At 44.1% G+C, this 13908-nt stretch overlaps 1 protein-coding gene across 1 annotated transcript in view; it reads left to right on the top strand.

The window, feature by feature from the left end:
- The window catches only part of LOC112078417 (semaphorin-6D-like), a gene marked incomplete at its 5' end in the record, with an annotated part of 28113 nt that extends 17699 nt beyond the window's left edge, over nucleotides 1–10414 (top strand). Inside the window, 5 exon segments of the mRNA XM_070442047.1 lie at nucleotides 629–681; nucleotides 1307–1537; nucleotides 4100–4311; nucleotides 4314–4346; nucleotides 7812–10414. Coding sequence (XP_070298148.1) covers nucleotides 629–681; nucleotides 1307–1537; nucleotides 4100–4311; nucleotides 4314–4346; nucleotides 7812–9017 — 1735 coding nt within the window.
- Nucleotides 10415–13908: the final 3494 nt, after the last annotated feature.

Below are 13908 nucleotides of genomic sequence, written 5' to 3'. Positions count from 1 at the left end.
GTAGAGGTTGGGAACACGGTTCAGCTGGAGACTGCCATGGTGAGCCCCTCCCATTCATACCAACCCATCTCTTCTCGCTCTCTCTCACTATCTCACACCATCAGTCTGCAACAACCAACCAGTAACAACACGTCCAGTAACACCAGTAACCACACCATACCAACACACCAAACCAGTAACACCGTAACCAGTAACACCAGTAACCACACCATACCAACACACCAATCAGTAACCCTCCCTACATGGTTCTATGTTCAGTATTAACATACACATCTACTGTAGATCCACATATTGTACACACCCAGGCCACCTGTAACTAATGCTACCTACTTGGAGGAGAAAAACAGACGCGCTCTACCAGTAGCAGTACTAAGACAGCGTTGCTATGGGAGACACACCAGGCTGAACCATAGAACTAGAACAGGGGATCGAGGCCAGCTGTCTCTCCTCAGGTCTAGAGACAGACAAGACCTGGAGCAATAGGCCTACTCAGACAACCTGCTCTTTAGCTTTTTATCATTTGATAAAAAAATAACTACACTCTTAGTTATCAGGGCCTTTTTTTGTTTTGGACTTTACTTTTGGGTCCTTTATACTGATTTCTTGTTCCTTTAATTGTTTTATGTTTTTTGGCCACTACATCAGCGACAGATTACAAATCATTTGGTGACCCGACCTCTGGTTAGTTGGATCTTTTATTCCGCTGGTTCTTTCTTTCCTTGAGCTCCGAACCCCTCTCTCCTTCCATCCTCCTTCAACGCTGCTCACCCTTCATCTTTTTGAAACAAACAAACCTCCTCTTCTTCAACACCTTTTTATATTCTTCAGCATCTTAACAAACAACATCATCACCGGGTCACGTCAGAAATCTCCATCTCACCGCTACACTGACTCATTTCCTCACTTCATCTTCCTCACGCACTTCCTGTTYACTTCCTGCATGCTCACTCGGCGCCCCTCCCTCCTCTGACGTCATCACTGCTATGGAATCATCGCTGCTGTGTACCAAAGACCTTCCTCAGACAACTCTCACCCTTTTCCCCTTTCAAACTGTATCCTGTCTGAACAAAATTAATCTTACARCTGTATTTCTATTACTGGTAATGATAAATAAAATTGCTCTTGAATCAGACAATTTATTATTTTTTAAAACAACATTATCATAAAACATAAAACCTATTATGTTATGTAAACTAACCCATATGTGCGTACACATACCAACCMTTGCCTACTAACCAGGATGTAAGCTAACAGCCTGCTGGCCTCATGTCTACGCACCGTGTTAACAGTTTGTTTGTCACCACAGACATGGAGTTGTCATCTACGTCATTCACAGACCAGCCCAGTGGGCCCATACACCCCCCAGTACCCCCAGTACTCACCCCCACCCTGAGCCCCCATCCTGGGCTTGGTCCCGGGGATAGGCCTGGGTTGGGGCCTGGGGCTGGTTCTCCAGACCTGTATGGCTCAGGGTTTGTGCAGCAGGATGACCCGGCCACCTCCCATTCACTAGAGTCACTCCCAGGGGGCCTAGAGGGTAAGGCCTGCAGGGAGAGAACTGCTGCTACCACACTGTATGGAGCCCTGACTGTCCCAGAGCTGCTACAGCACACACACACACACAGTACCAGTCAAAAGTCTGGACACACCTACTCATTCAAGGGTTTTTCTTTATTTTTACTATTTTCTACATTGTAGAATAATAGTGAAGACTTCAAAACTATGAAATAACACATATGAATCATGTAGGTAAACCCAAAAAAGTGTTAAACAAACAAAATACATGTTATATTTTAGATTCTTCAAAGTAGCCACCCTTGCCTTGATGACAGCTTTGCACACTCTTGTCATTCTTTCAACCAGCTTCATGAGGAACCTGTTGGTTGCTTTTCCATCACTCTGCGGTCAACTCATTCAAAACCATCTCAATGGGTTGAGGTCGGGTGATTGTGGAGGCAGGTCATCTGATGCAGCACTCCACCACTCTCCTTGTCAAATAGACTTACACAGCCTGGAGTTTGTTTTGGGTTATTGATCTGTTGAAAAACAAATGATAGTCCCAATAAGCGCAAACCAGATGGGATGGGCTATCGCTGCAAAATGCTGTGGGAGCCTTAAATTCTAAATAAATCACAGACAGTGTCACCAGCAAAGCACCATCACACACACCCACCGTGGGAACCACGCATGCGGAGATCATCCGTTCACCTACTCTGTGTCTCAAAGACATAGCGGTTGGAACCAAAATCTCAAATTTAGACTCATCAGACCAAAGACAGATTTTCCACGGTCTAATGTCCATTGCTCTTGTTTCTGGCCCAAGCAAGTCTCTTCTTATTATTGGTGTCCTTTATAGTGGTTTCTTTTGCACCAATTCGACCATGAAGCGCTGATTCACGCAGTCTCCTCTGAACAGTTGATGTTGAGATTGTGTCTGTTAGTTGAACTCTGTGAAGCATTTATTTGGGCTGTAGTCTGAGGTATGGTAACTCTAATGAACTTATCCTCTGCAGCAGAGGTAACTCTGGGTCTTCCTGTCCTGTGCTGGTCCTCATGGAGAGCCAGTTTCATCATAACGCCTTGATGGTTTTTTGCGACTGCACTTGAAGAAACTTGTTGAAAATTTCTGTATTGATGGACTGTCCATTTCTCTTTGCTTATTTGAGCTGTTCTGCCATAATATGGACTTGGTCTTTTACCAAATAGGGCTATCTTCTGTATACCACCTCTTCCTTGTCACAACACAACTGATTGGCTCAATGCATTATGGGAAGGAAATTCCACAAATGAACTTTAACAAGGCACACCTGTTAATTGAAATGCATTGCAGGTGACTACCTCATAAAGCTGGTTGAGAGAAGGCCAAGAGTTGTCGCAAAGCTGTCATCAAGGCAAAGGGTGGCTACTTTGAAGAATCTCAAATATAACATATTTTGATTTATTTAATACTTTTTTGGTTACTACATGATTTCATATGTGTTATTTCATAGTTTTGATGTCTTCACTATTATTCTACAAGAAAAACCCTTGAATGAGTAGGTGTGTTCATTTTTGACTGGTACTGTACACACAGACAGACACACTTGACACACACACACACACACACTCAGGGGCAGGTATTTGGGATTACCATCAATTGATATAGCAGATTACATTTTTCAGATTTTGTTATGATTTATATTTCATCCAACTTCATGTATTTTGATTTATTCATTGATTTATTGTCATGATTATAATGATTTTCTACATGGTGAAAATGTATTTTCTCCCTTTTTAAACAATTCTTTCAAATCTTATCTTCAAACCTTCTGCACTTCTATATTCTTTCTTCAGACTCTTTTATTTGGCCCTCGTTTCTCTCTCTGCCAGTAGACCCTATAACCCTGGCTGTTACAGTTGAAGGGTCAACCCTGTTCCCGGGTGTAAAGGGTTAACCCTGGGAGTTAGGTTTTTTAACCCTAGGAGCATTAGAGCATGTCCCAGGCCTGTCCATTAACCCCTCCTGCTCCAGGACCTCTCTCTGTCTCTCTCCTGCTCTGTGGATGTTTAACTCGTCCATGTCTGTGGTTACTAACCAAGCTGCAGTCTAGAAACAGAACAGCCTCACCATGTAGAGGACAAACTACAATCCTCTTCCTTTGACAACGCTGGGGAGTCAATKGTTCATTGTCTTTCTGATTTTGGGAGAACAAGTCTATCTCTGTCCTAGTTAGGAATGCACTAACCCTCCTTTTTATCTGGACAAATGTTTGACACTTGGTAGAGAAAAAGCAACACTTGAATTCTTCCTCTTCAAACTAACATAACACTACTTCTTCTAGATTGGCTTACATCACCGGAGTGCTTGTGGGATCCTAACCATTTTCACCATGTATTTACAATTAAGAATGACGAGAGTGGAAGCCAATCTGAATGGTTTTGGTAACGATAAAATCCCTGTTGGATAGYGGACAGAATACCTTTAAGGGGAAAAGCAGAGAAATCATGCATGACTGAGTGTCCACAAACACACCTGATATAGAGGTGTAGTGTAAAGCTGTGATTGGCTGTGAYTGTGTGTGTCAGGGTGTYCGTAAACCAATGGGGTGTGTGACTTCAGGTGTGTGGGAGATCCAGGCGGGAGAAGCCAATCAGATGGTCCACATGAATATCCTGATCAGCTGTGTGTTGGCTGCCTTCCTCCTGGGGGCGCTAGTGGCAGGCCTGGTGGTGTTCTGCTATAGAGACTCCTTCCTCCGCCACAAGCCCCGGCACGCCCACAAAGATGCAGAGTCAGCCCCCTCCTGCAGCGACTCCACCGGATCCTTCACTTAAAGTTCAACGGGCTCTTCGACAGTCCTGTCAAGGTAACCTAGAGACCTGAATACAGATTTATGAGTCAACACATTATTCAGTAACCGAGTGGTATGACTGACATTGTCGTTGTATCTTATGTAGATAGATAGAACCAGAGTGAGAATGACACTGACATTCAGGGTGCGGCGGCCACAATTATTTGGGGGGGAGGGGCCTAATAATAATATAAAGCCGTAATTTAACGGTACAAATGTATTACCTTTTAATGTGGCATGAACACAACCAGTCATGATGCTTTCATCTGATTGTCAAACAAATCACTTCAAAATGTAGGCTACCTGTGCATGTTCATCCAAAATAATCCAAAACAGTGCAATGCATGTTCACTGATGACTGGAAATAGACATCTGCATGTTACCTCTGATGACTGGAAATAGACACATAGCAATTCTGTAAACTGTCTTGTGCACGTTTTAAATTGACACAATACCTGTTAGCAAAGGTGTCAGCTAGAGACGACGTGCAGAAGCTTGCAGGGATTTGTAGTCTTGCATGATGTCTACGTTGATGCTAATTAGCATTTTCAAACCGAAAAGTAAATAGAGCTGACTATATTGATAAAAGTCACCTTGTCCGAGAGAGATTTACATGGTTATCAAAACGTCACGGCTGAGGAGGCCTCCACGAAACACATGCCTTACATTAAGTGTTTCTAAAACTCCCTATGGGAAAAATAAATGATGTAAAAACAATTGGAACCATTTCCATGTTTGACCGCTAGGTTTTATGGGTATTGACACCTCCACTCTGGGGTAGCCAGTGATGTAGTAGTAAATAAATGGTGGGTAAACTCTGATTGCTGGTTGCGGTGAAAAAAGTTACGCTCCCTATACTTTCAATGCATTTTTCAGAAAAGGAGGGTGAACTGCATTGTGTTGCCTTTACCCTCCACTAGGCCTACACCACTGCCAGTAGCCTACGCTCGCAACTGAAGCAATTTTACACACATGAACATAAGCAGAACAGGTAGCCTACATTCAATATAATACACAAGTTGAATCAAAACATGGTTACACCCTAGTTCATGAGTTGTCCATAATTCACGAGTTGAATGCTTAGATTCTTCACAGATCGTGTGACATAAACCACAACCTTTCTTTCCCTACATTTATGACATTAATGACAGTGTAATTTGTAATTATTAAGCATTTAACGATTGAATAAGAACATTGAACTTAAACCCTGTACTATTCCTGGATCTTGGAGATCTCGGGAAAAGCACTAAGTGTAACCATGCCTATGTAAAATGTCCTTATCCAAAATCATGTAGGCCTATGCCATTGCAGAATCGAAGTCTTCTAAAGAGTCTACTATAGGCCTACTGTCATTAATGTTGGATGGAATGGTTGCGCATTGGTGTTGAGCTGTAGGCTAGTTGTCCAGTGATATTGGAGACACTCATCAGCTGATCCAGGCAAGAAAAGTGATATTGATTGAAAATAATAAAGCTAAATAAATGGTCTACTTCTGGTCACGGACGGCACAGAGAACAGCAATACCCGCGCCTGAGAAACAAAGCAATGAGCGCTCTAAACAGCTGACTGACAAAAGCAAACAATTATGAATGAACGGATAAATCTAATGCATTGGAATTAAAGGCTATTTTTATCAAGGGGACTTGGCAAACAAATCGCAAAAATGAGCAAGTACAAAGAGAAATCTATGTGTTTAAAGGAGCCCAGCTGAGGCTGAAATTCAGCACTAGAGAGTGGACATGCTGTGACAGGAGAGACGGTTTGTGCAGCCACATAGAAATAAATGTTTAAACCATGACAGAAAGGTGGGGGTTGCGATTAATTTGTAAACTTTTATTTTCATATTTACCACTGTAAAACATATTTACCACTGCTTTTAAACAAATAGGAGAATGGCAAATTAGCATTATTTAGACCCCCCCACCAAAGTTGGACTTTTGTTTCATTCAGGGGAGCTGAGCCCCCCCTGGCTCCCCTGTAATTCACTGCCCGGATAGACCATTTACAGCGCCTTCGGAAAGTTTTCAGACCCCTTGACCTTTTCCACATTTTGTTAGGTTACAGCCTTATTCTAAAATTCATTTTTTTTTTTTAAATCCTCATCAATACCCCATAATGACACGCACAATACCCCATAATGACAAAGCAAAAACAGGTTTTTGGAAATGTTTGCTATTTTTTTTTTTTTTTTTAATGAAAAACTAATATTACATTTACATAAGTATTCAGACCTTTACTCAGTACTTTGTTGAAGCACCTTTGACAGCGATTACAGCCTTGAGTCTTCTTGGGTATGACGCTACAAGCTTGGCACATCTGTATTTGAGGAGTTTCTCCCATTCTTCTCTGCAGATCCTCTCAAGTTCTGTCAGGTTGGATGGGAGCGTTGCTGCACAGCTATTTTCAGGTCTCTCCAGAGATGTTCGATCAGGTTTAAGTCTGGACTCTGGCTGGGCCACTCAAGGACATTCAGAGAATTGTCCCGAAGCCACTCCTGCGTTGTTCTTTGGCTGGTGTGCTTAGGGTCGTTGTGCTGTTGGAAGGTGAACCTTCGCCCCCAATCTGAGTTCTTGAGTGCGCTGGAGCAGGTTTTCATCAAGGATCTCTCTGTACTTTGCTCCGTTCATCTTTCCCTGAATCCTGACTAGTCTCCCAATCCCTGCCTCTGAAAAACATCCCCACAGCATGATGCTGCCACCACCATGCTTCACCGTAGTGATGGTGCCAGGTTTCTTCCAGACGTGATGCTTGGCATTCAGGCCAAAGAGTTCAATCTTGGTTTCATCAGACCAGAGAATTGTCTTGAGTCTTTAGGTGCCTTTTGGCAAACTCCAAGTGGGCTTTCATGTGCCTTTTACTGAGCAGTGGCTTCCATCTGGCAACTCTACCATAAAGGCCTGATTGGTGGAGTGCTACAGAGATGGTTGTCCTTCTGGAAGGTTCTCCCATCTCCACAGAGGAACTCTAGAGCTCTGTCAGAGTGACCATCTGGTTCTTGGTTACCCTCATTGACCAAGGCCCTTCTCCCCGATTGCTCAGTTTGGCCAGCAGGCCAGCTTTAGGAAGAGTCTTGGTGGTTCCAAACTTCTTCCATTTAAGAATGATGGAGGCCATTGTGTTCTTGGAGACCGTCAATGCTGCAGACATTTTTTGGTACCCTTCCCCAGATCTAAAAACCTGTTTTTCCTTTGTCATTATGGGGTGTTGTGTGTAGATTGCTGAGGATTTATTTTTTATTTAATCCATTTTATAATAAGGCTTGTAACGTAACAAAATGTTGAAAAAGTCAAGGGGTCTGGATACTTTCCGAAGGCACTGTATGTATGTATGTATGTATGTATGTATGTATGTATGTATGTATGTATGTATGTATGTATGTATGTATGTATGTATGTATGTATGTATGTATGTACAGTTTGTGTTGGCTAGAGGAACCAAATGAACAAAGCCCTCTCTTCTGTCCTCCTGTCTTGTCTCCAGGAGTACCAGCCAAGTCTGGACTGTCCCAAGCTGTACACCAACTTACTGAGCAGTGGTAAGGACCTGACGCCTAACGGAGACACCAAGACCATGATCCTCCGGGACGGCTGTCAGCCTCCCGAGCTGGCCGCCCTGCCCACCCCCGAGTCWACCCCTGTGCTGCAGCAGAAAGGCCTGCAGCCAATCAGGAACCAGTGGGAGCGAGCCAATCACCACGGGAAGATCAACGGATCCAGGAAGAACTCCAACTCTACCTCCTCCTCCTCCATCGCCAAGAGTCCCCAGTTCCACCCCAGTTCCCCCCCCCCTCCTCACCCCCAGCCCCACCCTGCGCTGGGACACTCCCACATCCCCAGCGCCGTCGTCCTTCCCAACGCCACGCACGAATACCGCAGTGGTTACCATGGAAACCCGGCCGACGACGTCACGCCGCCACGCACCCTGGACAGGAAGCCAGAGAACATGGAACACCTGCAGGCCACGCCCCCTCATTCTAAAGGAAGCAGAAAGGAGCAGAAGAGGTCGCTGGATGCCAGGAACACACTGAACGACCTGCTGAAGCACCTGAACGATGCTAACACGGCTAACGCTAGCTCCAAGGCTATCCTCCAAGAGGGGGCCGGCTCAGCGCCCCGACCCAGCAGACAACACCTGATGCTGGAGCCTCTARGGGACATCACTGAAGTTCCCCCCAAGGTCCCCAGCCGAGAGGCCTCTCTTTACTCCCCCTCCTCCTCCTCCTCCCTGCCCAGGCACAGCCCCACCAAGAGGGTTGACGTCCCCCTGCCCTCCACCCCTAGCTCCCCCACAGGCAGCCTGGGTATGGGAGGAAGCATGAGCGGCACCCTGGAGAGGAGGTACGGCTCTCATCACAGGAGCTCTTCTCACAGACACTCCCTCACCGCCACCTCTCCCAACGGGGTCAGTATGGGGGTGTCGTTGTCCCACCAACACAGTATGAACAGAGGGGGGTACATGCCCCCCACCCCTCCCTCCAGACTGGACTCCCAGAGGGGGCTCCAGTCCCCCCATCAACAACCCCACCCCCCCTCCCTGTCCCGCCAGAGCAGCTACAGTGGGCACGGCTCGCTCCCCCGCCAGGGACTTAAACGGACCCCGTCCCTAAASCCTGACGTCCCGCCTAAACCCAACCCCTTCACCCCACAGACTCCTCAGATGAGGGTGGTCAACAAGTACAGCTACTAGGACACTATGGAGTGTACTACCAAGTGTACTAACTGGGAAAGGGCAGGGGCACTACTGAGTGTGCTCTAGAGCCAGACTGGTTGTGAGAAGGCTTAGGGAGGGAGTAGGACCATGTGTGTGTCGGGGTGTGTCCCCATGGAATGATTCATTCCTTCACTCTAAAAAGGGAAAATCACACCAGTGGCCAAAGATGTGACGTGGAGTTCTGTGTCTTGTCTTGTGGCTCCATGTTTCTCTCCATCTCACAACACACTGGTCAGTCTCCTCTAACCCTGACCCCTGGCCCTGACTCACTAACCCCAGCCCCAGGACATAAGGCAGGGTGGGGGTAGATGGGTGTAGGGGTCCTGTAGGGGACTAGTGTGGCCCCCAGTGTGTAGCCTGGCTCTATGATCCAGACTGTGGACGGTACGAGGTCTAACTCCGAGAACTACTTGAAGAATGGGTCTGATGTCTCACTGTCACTAAGCACTGTCTGTTTGTGTCACAAATGGCACCCTATTCCCTTTGTTGTCAACTACTTCTGACCACGGCACATAGGCCTGGTTGTACCTAGTGCACTATATAGGGAATAAGGGTGCCATTTGGGGGACACCCTCTGTCTTCCCATGAATGTGAACTGGACTGAACTGAACAGGGGGGAGGAATACGATAGAACTGTTTGTATCTTATCTGTCTGACTGATGGGGGAGAGCAGCGAGGAGACACACTAAACATAGTGTCCCTTTAGAGGTGTTTAACTCAACTATAAAGACGGAGGAGGAAGGAATTCAACAGAGAGAACACCAGTGTGTGTCAGCTGGAGGGCAAAACCCAATGTACAGCAAACACATACACACACACTTTGCTTGGGGAGGTGAAAGGCCTGGCTGCCTACGTACCCTAACAGGGACCCTCTGTAACTCACTGGGATATCTACTGAACACGTTTGCTGCTATTGGTTTATGATGAGTAATGTATGTTGCTATTGGTTTATGATGAGTACTATATGTTGAGTGTGTTTAGTCCTCTTATGCGTCTGTACCCTACAGCTGCCGTTGTCTCCTGACGTATGTGTGTGTGTGTGTGTGTGTGCGTACAGACCATGCAATTCAATGCACCGTTAGAACAGGCTCCAGTGCCATCAGAGTCCTCTATCAACACATACCACTCTTCTCCTGTCTCACACAGACACACAGATACAAACTGGCGATGCAGAGACCTTTCCTCCAGTCTTTCAATGTAGCAGAGTGGTATTTAGAAACATTTCATCCAACCCACTTCAACAGGCTGGTGTTGTTTTGGTTTGGTTTTCTTTATTTTATTCAGAAATGAAAGACGTAAACATTTTATGCAACACCAATGTGTTTAGTTCTGTCAGGTTGAAATGGCGTTCTGCAACATGTCAGTCTCACCTGCCAACTTGATATTGTCTGTAGTGGTTATGTGATGTTGTCGTTAGTGTTTATGTGATGTGCCTGTAGTGGTTATGTGATGTTGCCTGTCGGTGTTATGTTGATGTTGTCTGTAGTGTTTATGTATATTGTCTGTAGTGTTTATGTGATATTGTCTGTAGTGGTTATGTGATGTTGCTTGTAAGTGGTTATGTGTTTGTTGTCTGTAGTGGTTATGTGGATGTTGTCTGTAGTGATGTTATTTGTGTATGTATTGTCTGTAGTGGTTATGTGATGTTGCTGTAGTGGTTATGTGATTTTGCTGTAGTGTTTATGTGGTGTTGTCTGTAGTTTTATGTGTTGTTGTCCTGTAGTGTTTAGTGATGTTGCTGTATGTTTTATTATGTGCTTGTAGGTTTTATGTGATGTTGTCTGTAGTGTTTATGTAGATGTGTCTGTAGTGTTAGTGATGTTGCCTGTAGTGTTTTTGTAATGCTGCTGGTAGTGGTTATGTGATGTTGTCTGTAGTGTTTATTGTGATGTTGTCTGTGTGTTTATGTTGATGTTGTTGTTGTTTTATGTGATGTTGTCTGTAGTTTTATGTGATGTTGCCTGTAGTGTTTTTATTGTGATGTTGCCTGTAGTGTTTATGTGATTGTTGTCGTGTAGTGTTGTATGTGATGTTGTCTGTAGTGTTAGTGTAATGCTTTGCCTGTAGTGTTTATGTGATGTTGTCTGTAGTGTTTATGTAATGCTGCCTGTAGTGTTTATGTGATGTTGTCTGTAGTGTTATGTGATGTTGCAGTAGTGTTATGTAATGCTGCTGTAGTTGTGTATGTGATGTTGTCTGTAGTGTTTATGTGATGTTGTCTGTAGTGTTTATGTGATGTTGTCTGTAGTGTTTATGTTGTATGTTGTCTGTAGTGTTTATGTGATGTTGTCTGTAGTGTTTATGTATGTTGTCTGTAGTGTTTATGTGATTTGTCTGTTATGTTATGTGATGTTGTCTGAGTGTTATGTGATGTTCAGTAGTGTTTATGTATGTGCTGTAGTGTTTATGTGATGTTGTCTGTAGTGTTTATGTGATGTTGCTGTAGTGTGTTATGTGATGTTGTCTGTAGTGTTATGTGATGTTGCCTGTAGTGTTTATGTTGATGTTGGTCTGTAGTGTTTATGTGATGTTGTCTGTAGTGTTTATGTGATGTTGTCTGTAGTGTTTATGTGATGTTTGCCTGTAGTGTTTATGTGATGTTGCTGTAGTGTTTATGTGATGTTGTCTGTAGGTGTTTATGTAGTGTTGTCTGTAGTGTTTATGTGATGTTGTCTGTAGTGTTTATGTGATGTTGTCTGTAGTGTTATGTGATGTGTGTCTGTAGTTGTTTATGTGATGTTGTCTGTAGTTTTATGTGATGTTGTCTGTAGTGTTTATGTGATGTTGTCTGTAGTGTTTATTGATGTGTGTAGGTTTATGTATGTTGTCTGTAGTGTTTATGTGATGTTGCTGTAGTGTTTATGTGATGTTGTCTGTTGTGTTTATTGTGATGTTGTCTGTAGTGTTTATGTGATGTTAAACATCACATAAGCAGGCAAATAGAGGAGCCATTAAATAGCACTACATCTGCCACTGTATGACAACACCAGTGATCACACAGGTAAGCAGAACCCATTTGTGTAGTGTGTATCTGTAAAACAGAGAATTTCATTCTTCAGCATAATTATTGTTCATTCAACGGATCAAGCGGGGAAGAGTAGCCTCCTCATGCCCCCACCGCCTGGTCCGCTCTTCTATATCTCATCACTGTGACCGTACTGGGTTAGTGTGCATGTGTACGGTGTGGTAGTGTGTGTTCAAGTGCCTGGCACAGTGCTGAGGCTCAGATCTTAAGCCAGAGCAGGGAGGGAACTGATGTCATCTCCACAGCAACAAACCACTCTGGAAACTTTCCCACATGACCACACACAGACACACACACAGACACACCACACAAGACACACAGACACACACACAGACACAACACAAACACCACACACACACACACACACACACACACACCACACACACACACACACATACCCTTTGCTCTGCAACAGATCTCCTCTCAGATGGCAATCTCCAATCCTGCACTGCTATGACCGAAAGGGATCGAACCAAGGTCAACTGCAAACCTCAAGACCATGTAAGCCCACTAAGCTAAAGCCTAGGCATGCAACAGCACTACTTTGCTTTGGAAATGCAACAACTCAACATTGTTGTTGGCAAGACAACAACACTACTGGCAAGGCAACAATGACTTATCTCAGCAGAAACAGCCTGCCTGCAACACCAAATCTTAACAAATCTCCATCCACATTTTGAATTTCTATTTCTGAAACAATGCTGTCTTACATGTATAACTGTAGATATGTAGCTCACTCAGTGCCAGAGGAAAACAGGACATTGTTTGGCAGAGGTGTAAATAGTGTTTGATGTTAGCTAGTGGTTTGTGATGATAGCAGGGGTGCATGGAGGCAAATAGCCTGTTCCTCTGCTGTGGGATATGTTGAAGAAGGAACACTTTAGTATAAATATAGGCATTAGTGTCCCAGTTAAGATTTCCTCATGAACTCTAATTAAACATTAGCTTGGGAGTGGCTTTGCTAAATCACTACAGTTGAACATTAACAATATGTTGATGTCTGACTTCTATAGTGAGTTCAGTGATCGCTGCATCTTGTGCTCACTAACTGGATTAGAAGTCACTGGTCTAATCCGCTGTCTTCTGAGAATCATAAAAAACAAGGATATCTCTCAGAATCAGAATTCTGTGCAGTAATATTTATTTCAACTATACATGCCGTGTTAAAAAAATTCAACAAGAAGCCTGAAACAAAAGACGATCATTTTGTACACATTCACAGTTCCAACTTCAAACATATCTACAAACACTCTGAACAAACATCGGGGTCTTACTGTCCAATCAGAACAGTATTAGAAAGGTAATGTCAACGAGGCTGGTTCATCTGCACACATAGAGCATAGATAGACAGGAGGGTAGGAAGGCTGTAGACTGACACTGCAACACAAAGACCCAGGTCAATATGTGTAATTCACAAGGACAGCCTGTCTGTCTGGACCAATGGAACAGTGTGTGTGTGTGTGTCTCTGAGCCCAAACACTGGTTAGCAGAGGACGACTGATAGACAACAGACTTTAATTAATACAATTACTTTTTTAACAAAATGTGCGTCGGGTTCGAAATAGGCAAACAAATAATTCCCCAAATAAAGTAAATGTACCCAAATCATGAACCTCATTGTCAATGTAAGATCTGACCCACATCCTGTTCTTATGTCCGGTCACATGACCATGCTCACTCTAATGGAACAGTTATTAAGACATTAGATACACATCTTTGATCTATAATAATTACCCGGAGTGTTTACCTTAATACTGGGTTGGATGTTTTATTGAGTACTCTATCGACTGTTTACTGTATATTGGCTGTATAGTGCCATGTTGAGTGTTATGAAGCAAAGCG

Source organism: Salvelinus sp. IW2-2015, unplaced genomic scaffold, assembly GCF_002910315.2.
Source record: "Salvelinus sp. IW2-2015 unplaced genomic scaffold, ASM291031v2 Un_scaffold5655, whole genome shotgun sequence".
In the NCBI taxonomy this organism is placed as follows: domain Eukaryota; kingdom Metazoa; phylum Chordata; class Actinopteri; order Salmoniformes; family Salmonidae; genus Salvelinus; species Salvelinus sp. IW2-2015.
The sequence above is the reverse complement of the archived record's forward strand: the minus strand, read 5'-3'. Positions and strand labels throughout refer to the sequence as shown.